The sequence below is a fragment of the Temnothorax nylanderi genome, unplaced genomic scaffold (genome assembly GCF_030848795.1).
Source record: "Temnothorax nylanderi isolate EJ_2023f unplaced genomic scaffold, tnyl_v1.0 TNYL_tig0052_pilon, whole genome shotgun sequence".
NCBI classification, from domain to species: Eukaryota; Metazoa; Arthropoda; class Insecta; order Hymenoptera; family Formicidae; genus Temnothorax; species Temnothorax nylanderi.
In genome coordinates, this window is record NW_027249114.1 from 1,108,858 (window position 1) to 1,136,827 (window position 27,970).

At 31.0% G+C, this 27,970-nt stretch overlaps 1 protein-coding gene across 9 annotated transcripts in view; it reads right to left on the bottom strand.

Moving 5' to 3' along the window:
• Positions 1-1,505: 1,505 nt before the first annotated feature.
• The window catches only part of Pdfr (Pigment-dispersing factor receptor), a 28,250-nt gene continuing 1,785 nt past the window's right edge, over positions 1,506-27,970 (bottom strand). For 3 of the 9 annotated variants that reach the window (XM_071706542.1, XM_071706541.1, XM_071706543.1), the window contains exons 3-16: positions 24,245-24,417; positions 23,291-23,398; positions 19,792-19,955; positions 18,358-18,461; positions 17,761-17,905; positions 16,990-17,092; positions 16,579-16,699; positions 16,085-16,163; positions 15,657-15,742; positions 14,990-15,170; positions 14,290-14,404; positions 4,426-4,519; positions 4,296-4,342; positions 1,506-3,171 (exon numbers count right to left, since the gene is read on the bottom strand). In XM_071706542.1, coding sequence (XP_071562643.1) covers positions 2,999-3,171; positions 4,296-4,342; positions 4,426-4,519; positions 14,290-14,404; positions 14,990-15,170; positions 15,657-15,742; positions 16,085-16,163; positions 16,579-16,699; positions 16,990-17,092; positions 17,761-17,905; positions 18,358-18,461; positions 19,792-19,955; positions 23,291-23,398; positions 24,245-24,326 — 1,602 coding nt within the window. In that variant the 5' untranslated portion in view covers positions 24,327-24,417 and the 3' untranslated portion in view covers positions 1,506-2,998. Of the gene's footprint in view, positions 3,172-3,680; positions 3,772-4,295; positions 4,343-4,425; positions 4,520-12,719; positions 13,206-13,900; positions 14,206-14,289; positions 14,405-14,989; positions 15,171-15,656; positions 15,743-16,084; positions 16,164-16,578; positions 16,700-16,989; positions 17,093-17,760; positions 17,906-18,357; positions 18,462-19,791; positions 19,956-23,290; positions 24,418-27,970 lie in introns of those variants that run through there. The other 6 variants (XR_011718185.1, XM_071706540.1, XM_071706546.1 and 3 more) reach the window with 6 other exon arrangements.

Genomic DNA, 27,970 nt, shown 5'->3' on the forward strand with positions numbered 1-27,970 from the left:
GCCGCCTATGTTGCTGCATCTCATCCTTTCGTTTCGACAACCTCGAACGCAATATACCTGTTAAATATCTCAAAGTTATTTTTATTTGCAATCTTCGACACTTGTATATCTTTTTGTTAAGATATATTAAATTTAAAGTTTTATAAAGTAATTAATATTACAAAAGAATTAAATATTAATAAGTTGTAACAATTTGTTGCATTTTATATAACATTAACCCTTAAATGCCACCCTGGGGTCCAGCGGACCCCAACCCTTTAGATCGATATATTTTCAAATGTTCCCCCCAAAAATGGAGCTCATGCTCCCATTGATGAAAGTTGAGTGATTGACCTACCCGCTTGTACACTTAGCAGTACTCAGTTTACTTAATTTTTTATACTATGTTGAAATTGAAATTTTAACAATATAAGCATTTTATTCTCTTTTCTAAGCCTTGAACAACATTGAAAATAATTTTCATAACTAAATATAAAAAAATCAATGAGTAAGGAGACATTTTTCATGCTGGGGTCTTTTAGACCCCATGTGTCATTTACGAGATTCTTGAGAGGTGGGGCATTCAAGGGTTAATTGCAAAATATTGTATTTTCTCACGTACAAAATGTTTTCTTTTCATTTTTAGATTCCTAGGAAATCTATAGTGAATTTATCGATTGATGAAATAACCTTTAAAATAATCTTTATAAATAATCTATGCTGCTATGCACGATGTAAAGTCACCTCTACTACGTTGGAAATTATGGCGTTACGTTATTGGGTGTAAAACTTTCGTATTTTGTTTACCTTACTTTTGCGACGTAAATGTCATTTATAAACTTTCCCACGTTAAAGTAGGTCTAATCCTGTGATTTAAAAAAAATTATACAGAAAATTGTGATTAGTCCAATCACTATAAACTACAGGCGTAAAATATAAAGTGACAAAAACTTATTAAAAGTACCTTTGCGTGTCACGTTAGATCAAATTTAACTAAATTTTCACACAGTAATTAAGTTAATATAGCTTGATATAGTACTATCAATTCGCGAAATACAATTTTCTTAAGAGGCACTCGCTTCGTCTGTTCATTCAATTACGTTCTTATTTATGTACTATCGCAAATGTACTATCACAATAGACACAAAGTAGTTGGATTTATATTGGATTTATTCTTTGAGAATACAATACGTATTTTCAAAGGAAAACTTAGCTCTACCAAGGAGTTAGTAGAGCTTTGTAAGCTACAACTCGCTCCAGGCGGTTGTCTTGATTTTGTGGTATAATTTACAAAGGATATTTTGAAAATTGGTTTCTCGACTAACTCAAATTGGACAAATTATTAAAGTGAAATCCATTTTATATACCTGAAAAGATTTTACGATTATTTTAACGCTATAAGATGGTCAGAGAAAGAAAATAACGTCATTATATGGTAGATAGATGTGCAATCGTAACATAACATTAATATGATATTAATATACAAGAATGAGCGAGTAATTTCTTTTATGATACAAAACTTCATCTGCAATTTTAATAATTTATTTGATAATAACAGGTACATTATACAAACATCCTGCAAATTAATTTAACGGCAATTGGGAAAACCGTTCAAGGGTTTCGGATCGTTGACGATCCATTTTCATGCCAGTTTACAATTGAAACTGAATAACCGAACTCAATTATTCAGTTATTCGTTCATTCTTTTGCAGAGAGAATCTTCGCGGCAAGAAAATGAGTAGTATTTTGGCGTCACATAATTGCCTTTCGCGAAACCGGAGATAGGCTCGGCGATTCTCGAATTCGAACTTGAGTATCATATTACAAATTTAATGTGTCTGGTAGGAAATAAAATTTATTTAAAAGTCTCGCGATGTCAACACATATACGAAAAAGCAACAGCTGGAATGCTAGACAGGATAAAAAGTCGAAATTCTGAACTTTTTATTTTTAGCGATATTTAGACCAAAATTAACCGTAGGGTACCATAAAGTTCTTTTATCGCAGAGCCTCTTAATAGCGCTTCGCGACCTTCAAACTTTGCCGTTTAGCTGCTCGTGTTCAAACGTTTGATCCGCGCACTAATTATGAGTGTTATAAAGAGCAAGATTTTGCCGGATAATGAGCGGGCAATTTTAGCCGGCTAAGGTTAAATTGCATCTGATAGCTTCCTTTGACGTAGGGACTAATCTTTCGCGATTAGTAAGCCGGATTTCCATTTCTTGTGAACTCCGACGATCGATTTTCCCCGCTTCAAGTTTTTTATGATTAAAAAGACGAATTGCTCTCCTTATCGTTAGACCATTCTCGATTAAAGCAAACTGAGTGCTTAATAAAGGCAATTAAGTATTTATTAAACAGAGCCATTGATTACTGAAGAGATAAATTCTAAGACAAATTTACAAGCGTTTTGTTTTAACAAAAATTTCTTCAGAAACTAATTTATATTTTTTTATTTGCACTGAGAAACAAATAAAATATCTTCGCATCAGTTTTGTTATTAAAATAATTGCAATTTTTTAATTCTTTTGCTAAGATCTAAATAATCAAAAAATGGTTTTAAACTGATCTAATTTACAAAACAATCTTTAAAATCGCATTACTTGATGTAGCCTCAGTATAATTATTTAACAAATAGATTATATCAGTGATGTCCAAAGTATGATTCATATTATAATTGTCTCTACGATACAGTTGCAATTCCAACATTGTCAAAATTCAATAAGGTATAGCAATATAATTTCAGCTAAAAAGAGATGTAAAAGTGATCTAGAATATTTTAACAATAATATAATTAAGCCAATAAGATAATATAATAGATATTAATGTTTCATTTAAAACCATTTTAAAACGTCGCTTTATTTCAGTCACGACGGGGAAGAAATTTTTGAAATATACAATCTATTTAGACAAATTTGGACGTCACTAATTTACATAAATTACAAGAGAAGATGTGGATCGCATCACGGGACTTGAAGATTCAGCTTGACGTACGGTCAGACCCTAATGAGAAATTCTCTCACTGTGACGTGACACATACTGTGCGGATCTGCGTCAAAGGAAAATCCGTCTCCTTTGATCGGAAGTCCGAATGCAGCATCGGCAGCTCCACGATCCAAGGAATTATTTTACTTCGAGGCTGGCTGCCGGACGTTGAAAAACTCACGCATTTGCTACGATTAGACTGCCGTCCTGAAATGTGGAGTAACGACGCTCTTTGTAGGAATTATCCAAGTTTCCTGGCTAGGAAAATTGCATAAAGTTGCAAAACACATGTAAAGAATGTAATTTCAAACGAAATTATATTACAAATCATAGGGCTGCCTTTGATCAACTTCTGAAAAATTAAACAGATAGATAAACTTTCGAAAACGTTTCTTCCTGAATCGATCAATTCGGTTAATCGAAGAATTAATCGAAAATTCGATTGTTCCTCCAGATTAATTATACCAAAGTGAAATTCGATTTGAGCAAATTTAACTTTTGATATTTTAATTCCGTAACATAGCGATTCTAATTATAAAACGATGGATGAAGTGATCTGCTTGGATTATGCTTATATAAATCCTGTTATTCCGTGGGGAAACATCAAGATACTGTGTGTGTGTGTGTGTGTGTGTGTGTGTGTGTGTGTGTGTGTGTGTGTGTGTGTGTGTGAGAACAAAACGGAAGATAAGAAGCGGCGGAGCAAAAGCTATTACATCAAAAGTATCTATAGGCTGGATGTAATCTCGAGAACTCTAATACATTGTCATTTCCTTTCGCCATTTCCTGCGCCGGAACTTCCTCGCTCTGTAAAGTGAGACACAAAGGGCAAAAGACAGATTTGTTTCGTATTGGTACAAAAATATTTGTTCGTTAAGCAGAAACATTTTCCGTGTAAATAATATCAGATTAAGTAATATGTAAATGTCTTGGCTCTTGAATTATTCAGTTAAACACATGCAACAGCGTTTACTAATCACGTTTTTTTTAATTGCACGCATATTTATGAATAAAACAATATTTTAATCCCTCAGTATAAATAACGGATTAATTAACCTTCATTAAATCAAAGTCGTCAAATTATAAAAAATAAGAAACAGATAGATAAAAAATGCAAACAATATTAAAGTTGCATTTATAATAAATGGTGCATTAACAAATAATTGCTACGCAATTGCTTGCTTATTAGAATCATTCATCCCAACGTACGACGAGGAACTTAATGTCTTCTTTGCACGAAAAACAAGCGAACGAAATTAGAGCGATTATCAACAAAAGCAATTATATTCTCTATATATACAACATTAATACATTGGAATGCAGCTAGATACCTCGAGAAAGTGCGCATTCACCCTTCTCGTCTCTCTGTTCCTGTATTCTATAACACAATGTGGAACGATATAAGATTGGGGAACAGACAGATCGGCGGATCGCCGCCGGCCTTTCTCAATTATTACTTACTCGACAGACTGACTCGGTGGCGGGATATTTCCGCCGCGAAAGCACAGCCTTAACAACTCGGTAGGTCTCGTTTCCTCCTCCTCCACCTCGATCACTACATACGAACAACAAACATTGGAAAAACGCTCTTATTCATATTTTACAGCAAAGCTAAATTTTGTACAAATTAAATTTTCTACGAAATTTAAGAAAAGAATTTAAAGAAAGGATCTATAAATGCAGGAAAGATTATATCGCCGGTACATAAGTTCTCTGTGTCGATGTTCCAAAAAGGAATGAATTCAATTTATTATAATATTATAATAATGTAATAACGCTCGAATACGGTTAGCTGCTCCACTGATCTGATCAAGAGACACGGTAGTGTCTCGCGCCAAGTACGCGCGGAGCGAGACGCACCGGACTCTTTTACGCGAACGCACGAGTTGCGAGTACTCGAGATTTTGAGATCTCAATAACGAGTGAACGGATCAAGTTCTAAGTATGCTTGATCGATAGCTTGGGGTCGATTTGAGGGGTTTTTTAGTAATGTGAAATATTGTAGACTTTAATGCGTGTAAGAAGCTAATAATTTTTATTATTCAGATTAGAATGTGAAACATTAGTGCAATTAATGAAAGCGCAAGTGGAAGTTCAAAACTGGAGGTTTTTACCGACTCTGATAACGCTCTATGGAGCGCAAACGCGAATGTCAGCTTGGGAAAGAACTCTGCAGAGCAAGCATTGTATCAATGGATGATATAGATACAATGGTCGGTGGCACGTAACACCAGTGCAGATAACACCTTGGCACGTACAAAGGTTGATACTATTTCGTTTGCAAAATGGCAGCAAAACTTTTCGCGTGTCTCTTGGTGGAGTGTTGTCACTTTCCATCAAACTTTTCGCCACGGTAAAAAAAATCACTCTATATCGTTGCGTTTAATATATTGTGTATATTTGATGTTCGGCACAGAGATAGTATTGTATGACACATTGCATTCTAGTTAACAAAGGCATCGTTATCCTACTTCACCGATGTATATTCTATCTATGCAACAGTGACGTAAAACATATCATCTGGCAGCGTATTACAATTTGCAGTAGAGTAGGTAAGATTTAAAACAAGTAAACATGTGGTGCGTATAAAATGTCAGTTGTATATGTTATGTACAATATATGAAAGAAACTTATTAACACAATTCTTTACATGATTTGCGAGAATATTTAAATCTCTTAGATACCACTAGTATGGACATTTCGATGACTTGCAGTTTGCAATATTCCGTCTTTTATTAACAATAATTAGATACTTAGGCTGCGTTCGGAAATTTTATTCGGGTGCACACCAGCGTCGTTCTGTTCTTGTACAATTTGTAGTAAATAACAAAGATAGAACGACGCGGTGTGCACCCGAGTCACCCGAGTAAAGTTTCCGAACGCAGCCTTAACATGTTGGTGCGCAACGCCAGTAGTGATGTTCCTCTTGGACAACAAGCGTGTCATTCAAAAATAGACAATAAAGTGTGAAGCCCGCGCGTGAAACGGCCATCGCGCGTCGTGAGAAAGGACAACGCAGCCATGCGTTTGCGCGGACTTCGATTAAAACATTATAGGCATTGTGGGAAACAAACGTTTGTTGAATGTCTGTTGGTGTCAAGTCAATCGATCGCCCGTTCCTTCCCGGCAGAAATATTAATTCGCGAGTGTTTTGATTTCACAGTAGTATTTTCTCTACCACCGTATCTTGTGAAAGGAAAGAAATGCTCGTTGATTTCTTCTTGTGTTAGTCAGACGTGTGTCGTTTCTCGCATAGTAATAATGATCAGTGTCGCGCGGCATTTTAGATATCATCAGATTCTTCTTCTTGCAATTGGGTTATGGCCTTATCAGCAATCCAAACTCGTACAGCTTCAGCAGATGTTATTTTTCGGAATTTGGTTCAGCCTTATTGTGCCCCAGGTACATTTAAATTCGTAAACAAATTTGTAATTATATTATAATTTTTTAACTTTGATTTTTGCGATTGAAAATTCTCTTTTGAATGCAATTTCACGATCGTCTGTCCATCTGATGTATGTTTGTTATTTTCATAATCTATTCGATATAGTTTATCAATTTTGCGAAAGAGTATATTATTATACAATTGCTATAATATATGATAAGAATTACACGGAAAGAACGGTTTTGCTGAAGTATCTAAAAATTTAGCAAGATACAGGTCTGAAAATAATTTTCTTGTCAACAAAATAGTTATAGTAGGTCGCTGAAGTATGATGATGCTGCAAAAAATTTTGACATTTTAGCAATCAGTTTGATCTACATAATTATTTTGATGGTGCAATAAAATTATTTTGTCAGATCTGTATCTAGTTAAATTTTTAGATACTTCAGCAAAACCGTTCTTTCCGTGATATGAATTGCTCATTACATTATTATAGTATATAAAAAAACAATCGGCTATTTTATATCTGCAGTCAAGTTAATCGCGTAAAAAAGGCTTTTTTAAATTAAAAAAATATTTTTTTAAAATAAATCTATAAGTATCGATTGTAGTTTGCAGTGTTTGTGTCTGCCAAATGCACTATCGATATCGCTATCAAGGTTCTCTCAATCGCATCACTTTTTATTATATATCCAATTTAATACAACTCGTTTCGAATTAACAATCAAATTGTAAGTTGGTCTTTTGCTGTATGCAATTAAATAATATAAATAATGTATAGAATAAATATTTTTGATAAGCCAGACTTTATACAAAATAGCTTTTTTCCAAATTTCCAACGAGACTAATCAAAAAATAAAATAAAATGTTGATACCAAAGGTGAAGCGATTATTGGAAGAGCTTCAACACATCTGTGACGAACTAGAAGATGAGAACGAAATAGCTATCATAAAGAAATATGGAAACAAAGCGAAGCGTTTTACGGGCATAATAATATGTAAGACAATTTCTCTTGATATTTAATATATATTGCCAAAGAAGAGTAGATTACTATTGTAATTAAATAAATTTATTTTATCATTTTTACTTATTCTAAATAAGTCCAGATATCATATTTTGAAATATAAAAAATATAATTAGACATATAGTACCTGATCAAATGTTTTAGGACAATCATTTTTCGACAAAGTTTTATATAATTCCGTTATCAATAAGTCAACTGAATATGTAAATGTGTTGAAAAAGAAAAGATATCAAATTATTTCGTAGATTCAAGAAATTATTAAAAAGTATATATTGCCAATGTGTGTGAGATAATCGTAAATATAATACTAAAATATTCGGACACTAGCTAAATCTTAAAATTGGCAAAATTAGTATAAACTTTGACGCAATTTTATAATATAAAGCAATAGTTTATTAATATTTATTAATATTTTTATTATCTTTGCTATTAAAAACTACTTATATTTTTTAAGGAATAGATTTTATAAGGTAAAATTATAAATTATTGTGGAAAGGATACTCGGTCACTTTTAATAACTTGACACTTAAAAAAGTGCGTTACTATTTTTAAATTGACTTACTTTTAAATATTTTTTTTAATAGTTTTTAAGATGTTTGACGAGGATTTAGATCAACTTTTTGATGATGATTACGTAACAAAAATTGGTTTTTGGATTTTTTAAGGAGAAATGTATTCAGAATTGTTGAAATATTTAGTTAAAATATTTATTAATTTTTGTCCGTAGTACTTTACATTTAATACAGTAAATCAACATTACTGCCTGATAAATTTTTTCAAATCATAATACTGCAGCTGCATTCATGTTTTATTTCTAATACCTCTATTATATGGCTGTTATTTTTTTTTCAATGAATCCATTGAATTCTATATAATCCAAACAATTTAAATTTACTTTTTGCCGGTAAACAACATTTTCAACCAATTTGCTATAACCCAGTCGTTATGCAAACATAAATGGGGTAATTCTATTCTTCTTTGAGATTAATTTTCTTACACTTATAACGATAATAAATAAAATTATATGTCCGAATATATTTGTTCATATGACAAATAATAAATACACGGAATAAAAATATATTTTTGCAATAACGTATTTATTGTTATTTTAATTACCCATATAAGGTTTTGCAATTGGCCCAATACTGGGTCAGTGTAATAATTAATACTAGTTCAGTATTGGGCCGATTGTAAAACCCTATATATGGGTATATTATTTTGAAAAGTGCAGAAAAATTGGAACGTTAAGCAATTCAACATCTTACAGCATATGTTTTGTAAAAATACAGGAGAGAAATTAAGAATAGTGAACAACTTTGAAGCGTACACATCAAGGATATATCAAGGATATATCAACGATATATCAACGATATATAACAATAAAAACAATGAATTATATAATTATTTTTTTAAACATTCCTAGTGTTTTTCTTCGGCAACGCAGCTGCTGCTAATGCTATCATATGTTTAGCGTTCATTCCTGGTGTTGTCTTCATAAACGAATCTCAAATGTATCACCACTTACAAAACAGAGTGCCTGTGTACTATGTTAACCAAGAAAAATATGGTTATTTACTTCTACTGCATGTCTATACAGTCATGCTTATAGGAGGAATGATATTGACAGCGACAGGAATGTGGCTCTTCGCCTACATTAAACATGTTTGTGGAATGTTTAGAATCGCCAGGTGAAAAAAATAAATGTGAATAAATGTAACAGTTGCGTAATTGCGAAAAATTTGTTGAAAATTATTCTCATTTAGCACAAATTTACACATGAAAATAATGTTGCTATCGTATTAAATTCGCTTTTGTTACCATACGTATATGTTATGTAAATACGAATAAACTTTTCCTTAAGATAATAAATTGTTTGACGTTTGTGCAAAATCTTCATTAATAAAATTGAAAATTGTGTCTATCAGAAAAAATTTCGTGAAACATTATATTCTTATCTTTAGCAAACACATATCATTATTGTAACAATAGCTTTTTGATGGTAGAACAGGAATTAATGTTATTTAATTTTTTGAGGAAATGTTTTATAGATTAGAAAAAATACTTTTACAAACAAATTAATTTTTTAAGAAGTTTTTTTCTTTCCAAGTAACTAAATAACAAAATGACAAAACGTATGTTATACTAGCAAATTATTTTTCTTCATGCAATAAGATTATATGTATACTATATAATTATAAGAAAATTATTTATAGTTACCGCATCGAGAAAGCATTGATGACAAATATAGTGAAAAAAGTTAGCTTAAACGACGAAATTATAATGTATAAAGAAATGATTGTTAGCTTAAAGGACGAGATTATATTGTATAAAGAAATGATTCTGGCGGTAGATATTCATCGTAAAGCTATCAAGTTAGTATTTATCTACTAATAGCAATATAATATAAATAATAATATTTTATGTTTTTTAAAGGTTCTCTAAGGATCTATTTGATAATTTCCAAAAATCAATATTATTTTTAATAACAGCTTGTGTGATTTGTTTGAGCACCAATTTTTATGGAGTGAGTTCTCGCATTATTATTAGACGTATTTTGGCGTGAACAGTGTCATATTTTACGATATTAAAATTACCGAGATTTTATACAATTTTGAAAGATTTGTACGTAGGAAGAATGATAATCGGATTATATTTCAGATTTCTACGACATTTGGAGATAATATCGAAGACTGTATAGTACACCTTTTAACTGTAGGTGTACTCTTTGTATTAATATTTCTAGTCAATTATGTCGGGCAAGAAGTTACAGATCACAATGACCACGTATTCTCCACAGCGTAAGAGATAATAATACATGCTACAAATGTATTTTCTATTATTTAATTATTTAGATGCATTGCTTTTATGCAGTTTTTAATTCACACAGTTACAATGTTCGGTGGTACATGGCACCATTACACGTACAAAAACTAATATTGTTTCTCTTGCAAAGAGGTAGCAAAACTGTCAACTTACATCTAGGCGGAATATTTATATTATCCTTAGTATGTTTTGCTACGGTAAAAGTTTATGTTGTATATTACGTATAATATTTTGTGAATATTTATTTGTGATTTACGACATATAAGAGATATTTCATTCTAGCTAACGAAGGCATCGATATCTTATTTCACCTTTGTGTATTCCACGCAAGAGTGATGCGATTATATCCAACAGTGATTTTTATTTTCATATAAAAGGTAAGTTTAAAAGTAAATTTATTGTATTTTGTCTTACTAATTGTAAGTGTCCGCACTTCCATCCATTGGACTGTTTGGATAGTCGACTCACAAATTTATAGTTTTCAAGTCCTAATAATCGACGTATATACCCTTGTTGTTAAAAAAGTATTTTAATGACTCATGTTTAAATAATAATACGAAGGCAAATTCTTTCATTCAAATTCATTCACTTTTGCTAGTGTAGCGTGTTCTAAGACCTGCATTTTGCAGTGCTTAGTACTTTATTGGCGATAATTGTAGCCGATTTAGATTATTTTGACATCAGCACGACCGACAGTAAGACCGAAGAATCAACGTTACTCTTAAGCGTCGTCTACAATGGCAGCAGGAGTATACAGTAAGACGTAAGCAGTAAGTTATTGACTAATGGGATTTTTACAATTCAAGAATAATCGACTGTGGTTGGTCAATAGCTTACTGTTTACGTCTTACTGCATACTCCTGCTGCCATTGTAGACGACGCTTTAAAGAGGGAAGGTACCGCGCGAGTGTACACGTTGGAATGAAGTATATAAAACTGCCACGATATGAGAAAGGACAACTGCGTTTGCGCGGACTTCGAGTAAACAGTGTCATGCAAATGTTTTTCTGTGGGAAGTAAACATCGGTTAAGTTTCCCTCGGCGTCAAATCGATCGATCGCTTAATTGCCCTTTTCTTTCTGAATAAGAACACTATGTTATAAGTGGTTCGATCTCACGATGTAATATTAAGATGGTATTTAATTAAGCAATTTAGAATTAATGTTAAAAAAGGAAAATTTTAAAATAGGGTAGAGTGGGGTCAAAAGTAACAATTTGACTTTAGAACTTGATTGTGGAAGAACTATATTACAGTAAAAGAAAAATTCTTGATACCCTAAGTTAATGTGATCATTTCACTTTATGGAAATTCTCCTATTTAAATCTTGTGATAAACTAAATAAGAATTATTAATCAAAAACATAAACGAGGGAAAATATTACAATCGCCCCCGACTACGGGTCGGTTGCAACACTATAGGAGATCGATAGTAACAGTTTTAAATAATCAAAATAAAAAATGTTTATTCAATGAAAAATAATAATTTTTCTTATATTAACAAAAACAAACTAAAATATTCATATTCTTATACAAAAGAAGTAAAATAAAATCTTATTCTATTAAAACATAATTTCTTTATATCAATTATAGAAAACATTAACTTTGTTCATTTAATTATAAACATTTTTTGTTCTTATATTTTTAAATGATAGGAACACAATGTCTTTAAGGACTAGTACAAATAAAAATTACTTTGAATCACAGTTGTTACAATCGTCCCGAATATGTTTTTGAACTTTGACTTAAAATTTTTAATAATAAAATATCAAAAATGAATAAGTAATAATTATTATAATAAGCAAAAATAACGAAACTCAAATATAACCTAAAAGAAAAAGTACTTACTTGCAGTGGATATATTATATTAAAAGTTTAAGATTGTCGGAAGAAACTACTTTACGGCCTCAAAAACACATTTTATTTATTGCATACGTCCACTCAATACCCAGGCCGCAGGCGTTCTGAGACACGTTATAGCTTGTTCAGCTTCATCCGTTAATCAACAGAAGCATTCGCATCTATGCCCATAACTATAGATATTTGAGTTGTTACTTTCGCCCCGCGTTACTTTTGATCCCGCTCTACCCTACTTTATGGACATTTTAAAAGGAAATGTGCGAATCCTTTTCGTCGACTTCTTTGCATTTTATTCAGACGCGTGTTGTTTCTCGCTAAGTGATGATCTGCATCAACCGACATTTTAGCTTTAATCGTATTCTTCTGCTCTCGATTGGCTTATGGCCTTATGAACGATCAAAATTTGTTCAGCTTTAGTTATTGTTTTTTTTTTGTATCTAGTTGTGTCGTATTCCAGGTACGTTCATCCTTTTAATCATGGCTCTAGTAAATATCTGTAATAAGTATCCGTTTACGCTATATTTTTAAATATAATAAAAATAATTTAATGTTATGTTTGCTGTTAACTTCATCTTTGTCCATATAGCATCAATGTGTCGCTCGCTTTATATCGATTTAAGGCTATAAATTTTTTTAGCCTTAAAAAAATTTAATCACGATAATAATGAGTATTATAAGGTATGTGTTTTATGTATGGCGTTTTCGAAGTAACATAAAATTGATAATAAATATTGGTATAGAAGAATATTCTATGTAGATTTAACGGTATTATGAGGAAGATGTATTTTCGGGTGGAAATGTCCCTAAGAATTACTATCATTATATATTAATGCTTTAAATAATAAATCACAAAATTGCGCTTTTTAATGTGTAAAAAAAATATTTAACACAAGAAACTTGGCGCTAAAGCTTAAAATATATAATATCCATAATCATATTAAGATATTTTAAACTCTAGCAGAATTAAGTTAAATATTTTTTTATAAATCAAAAAATACAATTTTGTGATATTATTATTTTTTAATATTAAAGATACTATCACTTAAATTGAAGCAGGAAGATTCTTGAGTGGAAATACGAAGATATCACTTAAGCTATAATTTGTTTCGCGTTCAATTGGTGAGGGCACTTGGTGTCTTTTTTACCTTTTTCTGAAAAAATAATATTAACGCTGTAAATAATAAACTACATCAACCCATTGACAGGAAATAAAAATCCAATCAAAAGATTGATGTCAATGCTCGATTATTGCGACCATTATGTAAAGATACAGGTGTTAATTATTCTCAAAGATTTCAAGAACTAATTTATCATTGCTTTTTGTAAAAAATAATTGAGTCATCGGCCCTCTTTTTCAATATAACTTATAAAGAGTTTACGTGTGCAGTCAATTAATGAGAATTAATTAATATCAAAGAACGTGTATCACATCTCGAGCGCCAGGAGGAGAACGCACGCTCGTTCCAGCTGTATTTAATCATCTCATTAGTAGGTTAATAGCACTGATCAATCAGCGACATTAGAGAGTAATATTTTTCAATAAAAATATATTATCGGCTTATACGCATATACTTCGTAATCCGAGATTACAGATTTTCGATTTCCACAACGATAATAAGCTGCGATCGGTTATCTCGTTACCTAATGCATTAATGCGAATTTGTATAATAATAACTGTTACACATTTGCAATCGCCTTTATATCTCGTAAATACAGTAGTTCCGATAACACAGCTGTTAATATACTAAAAAGTTTATTTTACGTATAACAAAATTTTAATAGAAAGAATAAACATTTTTAGTACGTGATAATACGTGTCGAATAAAACAGCAATTGTTTACCAAAGTTATTTTTTTTTACCAAAGTTATTTTATTTCGTATATTTTTTTTTATAAAGAATTTTAATTTACTAGAGTTACATTTCGTCGTTACAGATCACATTGCAAATGTGAGTAATTTACAAATACCAATTAGACCGTTTACATCATTTCTTCGGTTAACCCAGGGCGGAATTTATACATTTTTCTATATAGAATTTGCTCAATGGAATATATTTTTCTACGAAAATATGTCTTCGAGAGATAATAATGCAATATCGATTTTTAAGAGGCTCGGGATATGGTTCTCGTTGAAGAAGAAATTGCCCGCTGTCTGAATGTTTTCGTCACTGATGTAGTATGCATTTTCAAGGAAATATTTGTGTTTCTAAATTAGTAGATTGATTTTCACACTTACCCGAAGTTACTCGCTGGGGTTGACAGCCGATAAATGTTGACTGTCTTCTAGTCTGCAAGTCGCCTCTTCTCAGAGAAAGATAAACGGCAATAGTTTTATCCAAGGCCAGTCTTACCTAAGTGAAAGAGAGATATAAAGCTCTCTCATGTCTCTCTTCCTATTTCTTTATAATAATACAAATTATCTAATAATTATCTAATAATTAATCCCATAAAAAATAAACCTTTATATCTTTTTTATTATGCTACGATAATGAAAGTAATACAGACTGTCTTGGATCGCTCGTGCTTTCCGTATATTAGTTATCTTTAATTGTTAATTTTATAGATTCTTCGATTTGATTTGATTTTATCATAAAAACTTGGTGAATAAGAGTAAAATTATAATTTGCAGTTATTATATTTCACTTATTTTCGAAAACTGAGTTGGTAGATAAGTTTACAAAATTTTAAAGAAGTTATTGTCTATAAATAACTACTTATAAGTCATTATCTTTTCAAAATTTAATAATTAATTTGTTACAAGTTTATAACAAGTTAATAATTGATTTAATAAACATTAACTATAAAAACAAGTGGAAAATAAATAATCTTATATTGGTTATCGAGTAGTATACCAGCTAGTAAATCTGAATTGGATTGATTAAATAATATATTAATTTCAATTGCGATTGAGATGCCTTTAGACGAAATCGACTCACCTCGCCGTTAAGAAAGCAGTAAAGCGTCGCGATGAAGAGACCCTGAAACGATCGCAGAAAATGCGTGGAGTAAGACCACACAGCGAACTTATTTACATTATCCAACGGGGCTTCGATCATGAACAGCACGTTAGTGATGCCCAATAATGGTAATAGTACTACGGCTGCCCTCACGGCTTTCCTACGTGCAGCAAAAAGATTATTTTAAATCGGAATTGCTTTTCCTATAACGACGTGATGCACGCTCGTCAGTTGCCAGTCATGTCAGTCATTTGTGCAAAAAAAAAATCAAACATGAAAAGTTCGTAAAATTTGAACTAAATTAGAGGTAACGAGAGTAACGCGCGGGGTGTTCAACTGAATTGTTTAATTGAATAAAAAGTTTAATTAAAACGGAACGAGTGAATAATCGAAGCGGAATATACTGAACGCGACTAATCAATAAATCCTTTATATGACGCGGAAATTTTGATATTTCTAAATAAAATAAAGAATGATTTTGTTAATGCGGAAAAATTTAAACGAGATAGCTGACTGATTAACTGGGAACACTTTGAGAAACACGCGAGAAAAATTATAAATTCCGAGATTCGAAAACATGTCTGAAATTCTTGGCACTTGATCCTTTAGCAGAAATCTTAATTTGCTGTTTGCGTACAATACTTACAAAACTTGTTCAATCTCGCTTGTATGACTTTGCCGTAGCTTTACCACGAGCACTCTTATAATGTTTAGCAAGAACAAAAAGTTGAGCTGAAAGAAAATAACGAGAAGAAATACGATGAAATAGAGTAACTTATTGATAATTTTTAATTGATTATTAGATACAATGTCAATTATACGTTTTTTAATCGCCGAAAAATAATCGCCCGATAGCTTTTTCCAAGGTACCAATTATTACGTATACAGTTTTATTATTTATCTCGCATATGATAGAGAAATTATTAATATAAAAATAATTGCAGTTACCTATGAGTCTTCAAGTTCACGGATATTTTTATATGTATATTAATATAATATAATTTAAAATATGCGTAATCGATTTTATCTTCTTTAATCGGTTATTAAAATTTTGTTACTGTAAGTTTTTCTCACCAATATCACTGCGAATCTGGGTCCCTCAAGGATCCAAAAGTAGGACGATAAATTGTACCCCGACCAGCATCTGAGAAACCTAATATTTCGATATATATAATATATTTATCCATAAAGTATACGACGTATGTATACTTGAATATATTCACTGAATTTAACTTATCAAAAATGTTAACTGTTATTTCGGGCAGAACAAATTCTTTTTAACAGGGATTCCATAATTGTCAAATAAATCATACTTGTGAAATATTCTCGGAGTGGTATTTAAATAAATAATCACAGAGAGATAATTAATGTTCTTTAATTCGATACGCACACACATTTAGTTTAATAGAATTTTATTTCAATGCTTTGAGTTACGAAGTTATAGGACTTTTTGGAAAATAAAGGTTTTTATCAATATATTAAGATTAAGAGTGACACGTGATTAAAACATGTTAGATAGTGATAGTACACACACTGGTCTCACATGCTCTCTGCAATCAAAAACTCACTTTGATTTTGGATGATAATAAAACGCCATAACGAGAGCCCAAGCTGAGGTCATCAGCACTGGACATCCCCATCCAACAAATCGGTACATCCGGTAATAAGACGTCTCTTGAAAGATCGTCACTGAAAAATCATAATCCTTGAAATGCGAAATTACGAATATGATAAATCGTTAAATTAAAATCCGAATTAAAGTGTTTTTTTTTTTACAGCTAGTTTCTGTCGACAATATTTTCTTCACCGGTTTCTATGATGGAAGTTGTGCTAAAAATCACAGCCAACTTGTTCTTTTAATTTTCTTCTCAAGTGACGTTCTTTTCCGCATCTTTTCTTTCATGTCACGCTTTTAACGCTCTTAACGCGCCTTTTGTGCAATATATATGCAAAGTGCGTTCTGTTTCCGAGGTACATACCAGTCACCATGTTGTGTAGAAATAGACCCTCTATAAACATCCACATGAACATTGCGGTCTTAACGTATTCCAGCAGCACATAACTAGCCTCGCACAGCACCGGCTATAAAGGAGGCGGAAAATATATAATCTGCGTTTCGCGCAGAGTAAGCTCATATAAGCCATTTCTGTATGCGCGAGGAAACACGACGCAGAATAATTGATGTTTGAATTTAATCTAGCGAATTTAATCTGGGTCTAATTTTGGTTTTGATAAAATCGCATCTCCGCTCGTTTTTGGGCTTTGCAAAGAGGCTGCGTCTTAAAATGCGTAATATTTATCGAGATCGCTCTCGTCTCGTAATTATATTAAGGAACAATGCGGCGGAAACAAAAAATGAAAACGTAAAAATATATGTGTACACTCATCCCTTGATGATTTACGTGGTACTTTTTACACGCGGTCAGAAAATATGTCTTTCTATATAGTATTTATTGAAATTATTATATATCCAAGTAAGGCAATAGTAAGCCAAAAGTTCTCACTTGATTGTACTTATTCTCACAAGTAATAATTTACTTTTCTTGCACCTCGTGCAAATAAGGCACGTGTTATTTACACGATTTTCTGTCGCGTAAAAAGAAACCACGTAGAACGAATAATCTGTATAAATCGAGGAACGAGTGTAATAATATTAGATCTTCGCGAGGAAGATCGGAAAAATAATTCCGCGCGCCTTCTTTCTTTCTTTCGCACAGTTATAAAAATGAAGTAATCCCATTGTGTCTTACGGTATTTCCTATTCCTCGTTGCGCGCCGTGCGGCTTCCTACGATAGATCGCGAAGTCTATGTACAACATTAATCTGATTAGCACTTGTACCACCATGGCGACGAAGAGATTCTTGTGAATCCTGGTCCTCGTATTTCGCAACGATCTATGAAATACGGCGCAATAATTGCTTAGCATTAATTTTAGTCGCACTGTTCTTTAAAATGTAAATTTATGCAAATTAACAGCAGCTTTATAACCGTACGCCGAATATAACTTTGCGCAAATATATTTTACTGGATTAATGATCTCTAAATGTAATTAATAATTGTATATTATACTACAATATATAAACATGAAATTGTACTTTTATTGAAATCCTGTCGAACTCCTTTTAAAGGAATATCGATAGTTGTTTCTACATATATAAATAATTGTTTCTATATACAGAAAAGTCAGAATAAGATTTCGTCGCGAACGCTTTGAGTTCTGTAATGTTAAAAGTCGAATTGAAAATCGAGTTATTTCTTTCGAGAAAAGATGTAAGGGCTGTTTTATTTGAACAGAATTCCTTTATACAACTAAAATGCGCGAAATATCGCTTTTTAAAATATTCACCTAAATCGACAGAAGATCACCAGGGATGCGAGCAAAGCCACCAGAGATATGCTCAGTCCAACAAACTCCAGAGTACGGGTTTTCTCGGCTATTTCCATTTTCATCTGGGAAAGACACAAAGCAGTCGAATATGATAAAACTTTGTCTGTGTTTCGATATAATAAAACAATATTTGCATTCCATCGATATATTTTATCGCTGCAGAGATTCGCAAAATTCTTCACAAGAGATGCGAGTTATTAGCAAATTGATTTTCATGTAACGATGACATTCTATTTTAATTTAGTATAAAAATTTAAATATTTATGTCATGTAAGATTTAAATATATGTATCTATTTCAAAACGGAAAAGTAAAAAATACTAAGTATATATGTACAAAGACAGATACAGGCAGCAAGATACAGAACAATATGCAAAAATATTCATACTTTCGGAAAAGAGAATGGCTGTATTTTCATGTTCACTGTCAATACTGAAAATTTATGATACACGTGATGTGAACTATAGATTTTCAGTACTGGCAGTAAATATGGAAACATAGCTATAAACAATATGAAATGCAAAACCCGAGTTGCGTAGAACTACACGTTTCGAATAAAAAAGAAAGAACTGGTTAAATAAAAGAAAGAGACAGAGAAAGAGAGAGAAAGATTGAGGCAATGTGATCACAATTTGCATCATCATTACAGTCGACAAAGAAACACAGCCTTTGAAGTCAAAATAGTACATGTAAATAAATTGATAATTAATTTAATAATAATGATGCTAATTAATATTTATTAATATTTAAAATTTAAAAGCTAAATAAATAAAAATATTTATTAATTTTTTTTAGAGAATATATAATTTTTATTAATTTTTAGTAAATAAAATAAACTGATTGTTAGTAATTTTAAAAAGCTGAATTAAAATCAATTCTGATTAAAGCACAAGCTTTTATTGCGCGTATTGTTTCTATACATAAAAATAAATCAATTTTTAATCTTTTGTTAAAAATAATAATTAACTCTCTCAATGTTGTTCCACCATTCAAATTATTATTATTTCTTCGCTTTTTTTTTCTAATATTCATGAATAAAAAGAAATTTGATGCTTTTTCAAATTCTTGACGAACGACGTTTTTAAATAAAGTTTCTTGTTAAATGCTACATTGAGTAACTCAATTTGCTGCTATTTCAAATTCCTGACGAAACGTGATTCGTCAGGAATTTGAAAAAGCAGCAAATTTCTTTTTATTCATGAATATTAGAAAAGAAAGAGCGAAGAAATAATAATAATTTGAATGGTGGCACAACATTGAGTGAGTTAATTATTATTTAAAAAGTGATGTTTAGACATAATTACACATATATAACTGTTTAAATTCAGCTTAATTTAGAGATTGGCACATTGTAGCTCGTTAACTTAAATCCAACGTCTGCGATAAAACTTACTTCGCCCTCAACATTATTGTTGTAGACTCTGTAGTGAAGCCACAGCATTTCTGGCGTTAAACAAGTAGTATAGTTTGCCCAGCCGATAAACAATTCCTCGTTCATGTTTGTGCCGTTCTGTGCCTCCCAACGTCCATTGTAACCGCATTTCTTCTCCACGGATTCTAGAAAAATATATGCAAAATACACAAAGGCATGGAAATCCGATCAAAATGCCATCCGCTGGAAATGTCAATCGCATCTTCACTTGATTGGCCAAAACAGCATCTCACATTTTTATTCCAACATTATGTTTTTCTTACTGGATTGTAACAATGTTAAACAATTGACACGTGCTCAAGTTTGCAATAATATATAATTTGAGTATGCTTGTACGGTATAACTGCATAACTGTTGAAGATATCAGATAATTATCGGTCAGTCATTGAATTTATAAACTTTATTCGGAGTATTCCTATTTTTTTCCGCTCCCCTGTTTTTTCGATAACAGTGTCTCTTTATAAAAGCGTTTCTCTTTTTCGAAAAAAATCGCTGAGGCGAGCAAGAATCGATCATTCACAATCTCGATATCAAGAGACACGGTAGTGTCTCGCGTCAAGTACACGCGGAGCGAGACCGACTCATTTACGCGACGCGACGAGTTGCGATTATCGTATTACTGTAAAACGTATATTTTCACCGACTTCACCCTTGATAAAAGCGTTACGTCCGATTTACTCCAAAGCTGAAAATATCTTATTTTGCATTTTACGTTAAAATACGACGAAATCCTGGTGAACGGAAAAACGCATTCGATAGATGTTCTGCGAGATTAAAGGAAGTATAGAGAAGATTCTGACGTAGTCTCTCTGTCCGCTATCGTCTTAAAGATTTCCTTCTTGGAAAATTGAAGGGCAATCGACGGCCGCTTTCCATACTTGGAATACTCATACCATTCAATACGTTGTGCACATATACATGCGAAATGACTACGTAATGGGGCAATGCTATTTGGGGATTCTTTTCTAAAGATTATAAACAAGTCATTAGAAACATTGCATCCGCAATTTAACGTTTTAAGATTTCACCTTGTATCATGAAATTTAAAAAGTAACAATTTTTCTTTCATATACATTTATCTTTACATGGATGTTGTCGATCGTAAGAATTTTCGAGATAATCAGATCTCGAGATCGAAAGAGTGCCGAGATACAAGTACACGAGTACACACAAACGTATAAACTGTGATTTTTTTATCTTCTACTATTCCATTTCTTTTTAAGAAAAAATAATAAAGATGAGAGATATATAATAAATAAAAAATTGTGCGCATTACATTTCTCGGCCTTTTAATTAAATATTGAGCGAAACGTTTAACAGCTCCACAAATTTTAATTTTAGATAATATACATGAATTATTTATTTTTTTAAATAAATAATAAAATTATATTTATATATGTCGATTAATTTTGATATAAAACAGATCTAATTTAAAACTTAATTATATAAAATTATTAAGCCAAATTTTCTTTTTCTCTTTATATTACTTAATTAGTGTTGCGTGACATCTCGTTTAAACGTGACATCTCGTTAATCGATAGTTTATTAAATTTAATAATGTGCACATTCTATTGCATCAAGTTTCTCACAAAATTTCTAATATTATAATTTTACAATTAATAGAAATAAAATATTTTTACCCACATAAAACAATCAATTATTTTTCGTAAATAAAAAGTGAAAGTATTTTGACCGAGATGGGATAGAAACGCTTTGATCCTTCGTTTCCGAGTCGCGCCGAAAATCATTATCTTTCATTCCTGTTTAACTTGGTCCCTTAAAGACGAAACACGATGGAAGTTAAAAAATAAAAGATGCTAGGGTAAGCTTCGTGTACGTACTTAACGGGAAGAGAGAAAGAAACCGTAGTAATATATCGACAATTAAGAAATTCATCTTACGACGCATTTGCAGCACCGTCACGCTATCGAATGCAATCAAAGTGCGATCGAAGTGGTTCAAGAGAGGACGCCTTAAGCCTTTGTCTCCACGATGCTAGAAATCGCCCCGAGATCTCGGACGGAGAAAACTTCTTTGCACTTATCCCTTCTACGTCGAAGATGCAAATACCTCTGGTCGCGTTCAATGCAAAATGTTTCGAATAAGTATCGATGCTTCTGATATTTTTAACTAAAAACTTGTACCGCCTAAATAAAATATTAATATAGTAATATCGGAACTTGTAAAGTCAGTAATCATTACTCTTTCAGCTATATAAATAAAAATAAACAAAAATAATAAACAAAATTTAAAAAAATTAAAAAAATTAAAAATTAACAAAAATTTTTATACAATCTGCTGAAAATTCACGAAATATCTTGATACATATATTTTCCAATGCTCGATATTTCCGAACAATATAACGCGCAAAGGTCTTTAAAAAGTTTTTGTGACAAATAGTCTTCGATAAAAACATATATTTGCTTGTTTTGGAAATGCATCTATATTTCATAACTAATCGTCGCTGTTACAAATTCATTTTATTTACTAGAAAACGCGAATCATATACTAAAAACACGATTTTTCGAGATTTTACTTGAAATTAATAATCGCTTAATACCTATCGCAACAGGATCTACAGTGCATAATATTGCAGCTACGGCAAAATCCCTTATTCAAGTGCAGATTACGCGATGTACTTATTCAGCTGTCATTTATTGCCGTATTATATGTGGTTTTGGTCTCATGCTTTAACAATTTTATCGTATCTTTTATCTGTAAACTAATTTAGGTCGTTATAATTTGTTCCTAACAAGCGGCATAATTAATTCTGCAGGCAATATATAATTTTATTGCAAAATAGAAGTAAAACACAGAACATGTGCATTTTAAATTCATGATCTTTTTACATAAATTACTGTGGCGTAATAAATTTGTTAACATAAAACTATTTATAATAATGATTAAAATTTATCCGAGTAAAATGTTTGTAGAAATATGTTACGTTAAATTCACCTTGTTTTTCATTAAAGGCAGGCATGGTGCCCCGGGCATGGGGCACCTTGGGTCATTTCTCAAAAAATGTGTTTTAATTTTTTTCTCAAAAACTAATCAATATTTACCAAATACGCTACATAAATTTTAAAATATACATAGTGCTTTAATTATTTTTAAAAAATGAGACAAAAAATCTTATATTTAAAAGTACTTTTCAGAGTTTGAATTTTTTCGGCTTATGGTGCCCCGGTCTCCCCTACTATGGTCTGGCTTTATACATCTGCCCTATATTTTCGACTTTAGAATCCACTGATTGTGTTTAACGCAGAAATTTTTATTCGGTTTTGATCATTTCTTTTTAATGCCTCGAAAGTAAAATGGTAGAAATTATTATGCAACAGACGTCGAAATTACGATAAACGAACAAATATCCGCAATCACCTATTGTCGATTCAGGCAACGCTAGGGACTATCAGGAAGATTGAGACCCACATTTTGTGTGGGAGAAAATTCATTTACTTACTGGTCGTATCGAATCCATCCACGAAAGGGCATCGCTGCTTCGTCGTGGTAGAGGCTTTCGTTGGCGGCCAACAGAGCAACGAATCCCATACTGGATTACACCAGAGCTCTGAAAAATAGAGAAAAATAGAGCAGCGGAATATTCTCCGCAACACGAAGACGACAATGTTACAGCTGATATTAAACATACAAATTAGTAGGCCGATATCAAAGAAAGAAAGATTTTTGACAAACTGCATTTTGAAAAGGTAAATAAATAATTGAATTTTATTTAAAACAAAATTATTTTAAATTTATAAAATGTAATATTTATTTATATTTATATTTTATATGTTATATAAAATTAATTTTGTTTAATTAAATAATGATAAAAAAATTTTTTCAATACTTTTCAGCAATATTACTCCATTACCTATTTATTTCATGTAACGGCTGACTATAAAAATTAATATCTTACAAAATGTTCTTTCATATATGCATGCGAATGTAATTTATTAGATTCTTTATAAATTTGTTTCAATTCCCGAAAAGTGCATTTGACATTATATAAAAATTCCAAATTTGTGTGACAAAAAAAAATAAAAAAATAAGTTGTTTCTTATAAATAATCTTTTCTTTATGTATGTGCACGCGCGAAAGTAAAGGCTATAATACACAAAATGCATAGCGTAGCATAAGCATAGCACAAGACCGCTGGACCAATGAGCATCCAGCATAATGTCGCCATATTAATTTACGTAAGATGCTCATTGGTCCAACGGTCTTATGCTATGCTTATGCGACGTTATGCATTTTGTGTGTGACGGCCTTAAATTTTACTATAAATAAAAACAAGTCCAATTGAATTACGGTTGAAAAGCGCAACAAATTAAAAATGCACTTGTTTTTAAAGTGACGTAAGATGATGTGAACGTGAAGAATAATCTTTTCACACACACACACACAAAGATCGTACCTCCGAACGGTGCCACGAAATGTTTGTACTGAATATTGCAGAATTCCCGAGTGTTGTTGCCGTTGGCATTTAGGCTGTCCATCTTTCCTCTAATAGGATTCCCATTTTTTGCTCGGTATCTCTACATTTTCGTTCCAGTGCTTGCCGTGGAGTTGGCAGAAACGTGGAGCGCTCTGTAAATAAGCTCTTTTTTCCTATATTCTCTTTCTTCCTCTCCTAACATTATTTCAACATAAAAAATGGAAGAATTATGAATTTTTGAGTGAATTTTTTCGTTTTTTTTTACGTTCTCCAATTTTTTTCATACTTAATATTACATTTTATCAAAATAACCTATAACATCTGTTAAAACAACAATCGAAAACTATCTTGGAATTTTTTTAAGTAAAAAAAATCAATAGCTTTCTCGCAGCAAGCATTTTAGTGGTGGGGTCTGAAACGGCCCCAGTGTACCAGCTATGTGATTCTGGTGAAGTGTGCCAGCTAAGGGTTAAATAAAGGAGGAAGATCCAGGAGTAAATTGTGGATTATTTTCGCTCTTTTTACTGCAAAAATGTGTTGGCATTGTTTGAATTCGTATATCATCTTTCTTTGGAGAGCAGGCCACAGGTACAAAATTGCTTCGTAGAAGTACAATGCAGAACTCCGCGTTAAAACGAGATGTTAATGGTGCTGCCGGCGCATTAATGCACTTTTTTGTAAAAAAGACAAGGAAATATAGTTGTTAAATAAAGTGACGTATCCTATGCGATGCATATTTCTTCCTTTTAGCAAAACCTCTCTCTTTCTCTCTCTCAACTTTAGCTTTAAAATGATAGATTTAATTTTATATTTGTCGCAGTTTTTATAACTTTCAAAAAATTTATTTATTCATTATTTATATACTATTTACAAAATGTTGCGTTCAATCTAATGTAAGTTAAGTATTTAATAGAATTGTATTGAGTTTTTTCTATAATTTATATTCCATATGTATTAGAAATAGCAATTATTAATATTAATATACTTTTTTAAGTTTATTAAATTTATTTTTGACATGTTAAATACGTAAAAACCCGTTAGTGTTCATTTCAGCATGCCGATGTTCACGGCCTTATTAAGCTTTCAAGTGAAAGAGGTCAAGCTGAGAATCAACACGTTCTCCGATAAAGTAGCTTAAAAAATTTGAATGCTGTTTCAAAAATCTGTCATGTAATCTTATTACTTTTTTAAAGATTCTTCAAGAAAAATTAGTTCTTAGAATATCTCAGTAATATAGTCAATAAATTATTATACAAATAGATTTAAAAATTCATATTTATTTATGCATTACGCTTTATTCTAAATCCACAAGCATAATTTAACTCTTAAAAAAATGTATAAAATTGAATTATAATCAAATTAATATACATTTATAATTAGTAATATAATAACATATCATTTATACGACAAATTAAATATCTTTTAACATAGAATAAATATATATTATGTGTTAAGGAATATTATATCATTGTTAAAAAGATTTTGAAAATAGCTTAATTACTAGATATTAAGTATGCTTCCGGCAACTAATTTAGCTCTAATAATTCTATATTAAATTTTAGCGGTTAATTGAGTTTTTACACACACACAATCTCTTCACTTTTTATAATCTACCAGTGTCTAATTATAATTTTAAAAATCATAGATGTTATTCAAATTCACGTTTGAGATTTTTCATTGAAATAGGACAATCGATAGCGGCGAGCAGGCTAGGGCCGCAAACTAGGTCCACATTTTTTCTAATAGATCCAAATCTTTTATGTATGATGGTATATTAAAATGAGGAAGCATTCTTGTCCACGAACTGTGGAAAATTAGAAAATTTTTGCTTCATAATAAAGACTTGAACCTGATAAAAAAAATAGCCCGATCACAAACTTATAAGCAATTATCTTTAATTTTGTTGCAAACAAGTCGGCTGACATTCTTTTATTTAAAAAACTGAAAATATATAATTAATTAAGTAGCGTAAGTAATTACGAGCATACTTCATATATTAATAAACTTATAAGAAAAAAGGCAAAATATTATTATTAGTAAACGTATAAGAAAAATAAGGCAATTTAAAATATCTTCGTTCAAAAAAATTATTCGATATTAATTTTTTTCAAAAATTAATAAGAATATTTGTCTTACAACAATGTAGCACCATAAATATAGTTATGCGTAAATAGATAATGGCAAAAATACAAAAAAAAAGCATTGAATAGAATTATTCTATATGTATACCTACGTATGAAATCAATTAACATTTACTCGATCAAATAAAGCAATTAATCAGGATGCCAGTCAGCAAGCTCGCAAATATACTTTACAAATATTATCTGCAATCCTTCCTTCAAGATCAAGTATAAAGCTATAAAGTCGATAACAGAGCTGGGATAAATACATATTCAATCATTAGCATCAGAATTCTACATTGCAGCTTGAATTTCTCTTTTTTAATAAACGAATAGCTTCAGGCTTTATGCCTATTTTTTTTTAAACCGAAGAAGCAGCATATTTATTTACGTATATATACCTTATTAATAATATTTTTAAGTTATGGTTAGCTATTAATATAATTATAATACAGTTTCTAACATCCACGTTTAATTAAATTGTAATTAATTAGTACATTTTGCTTATTAATATTATCCTCGAAGGTTTTATATGCAATTCTCAGTTTCCACACGTGCCAAGCGAATTTAGCATCAAACATTGTAAATTATTAGAACGATGTGGCAGTTCCTACCACATTACATTTATTTCCGATAATTTACCATTAGAGAGAAACGTAGTTCTGCTTAATTCGCAAGGGACACGCGAGATGTTCTCGTCCATAATGTTTAAATTCCTAATGACATACACGCTTTCAGTAATTAAACTCAATGGCGAAGAATCATTGAGGGTGAAATTGCTTTGCGAAGAAGAAATAGCTCACCGACGGTGCGAATAAATGCGTTTTTGTATAAATTCGAACTAAATTATTGGCAATTTAATATAAATAAATTATTTTTAATATACTATTGACATTATATCAGATTGTTGATATTATTAGATGCGTATTGAGCTATCGGTTCCAAAAATTGATATTTAATATTAATATTAAGAACGTTAAGTTAAAAACCTAATTAATTTTTAAATTTTTTGACCTTTTTTTAAATTTGGGTACAGCATTTATATATATATTTAATCAAATTGAAATAGTTTTTTTAATAAAAAATATGAAACTTTTAATAAATGTACATTTTGTATTGGAAATTGTTTGAACATTGTGAAAATGTGAAACCGATATTTGATATTTAACAATAAAAGAACTCCATAGTATAAAAATGCAATTAAACAAAAATTTCAAACGCTGCATAGATTTAATATGCATAAGTATAAAATTTATAAAAAACAATACAATCTGCATCGATATAATTATGCATCGTACATATGGCTAGTTAATTACGATTTAATTACGTATAATATTAGAAACCATGTTACAATTATATTAATAGCTATTACTTAATAATGTCATTAAATGAAGTATACGTAAGGGATATTTAATATTAAAATGCACTTTAATTTAAATATAGTAATAAAATGGTTGCAGATTAATATCGTTATAACAAAAACTTTATTTGGAGTTTAAAATTTATAATAAATTTATAACGAATTGGAACTGAATGTGTCTTCTCACCGGTATATTAATAAGCTAGACTATAGACCTGTAATCAA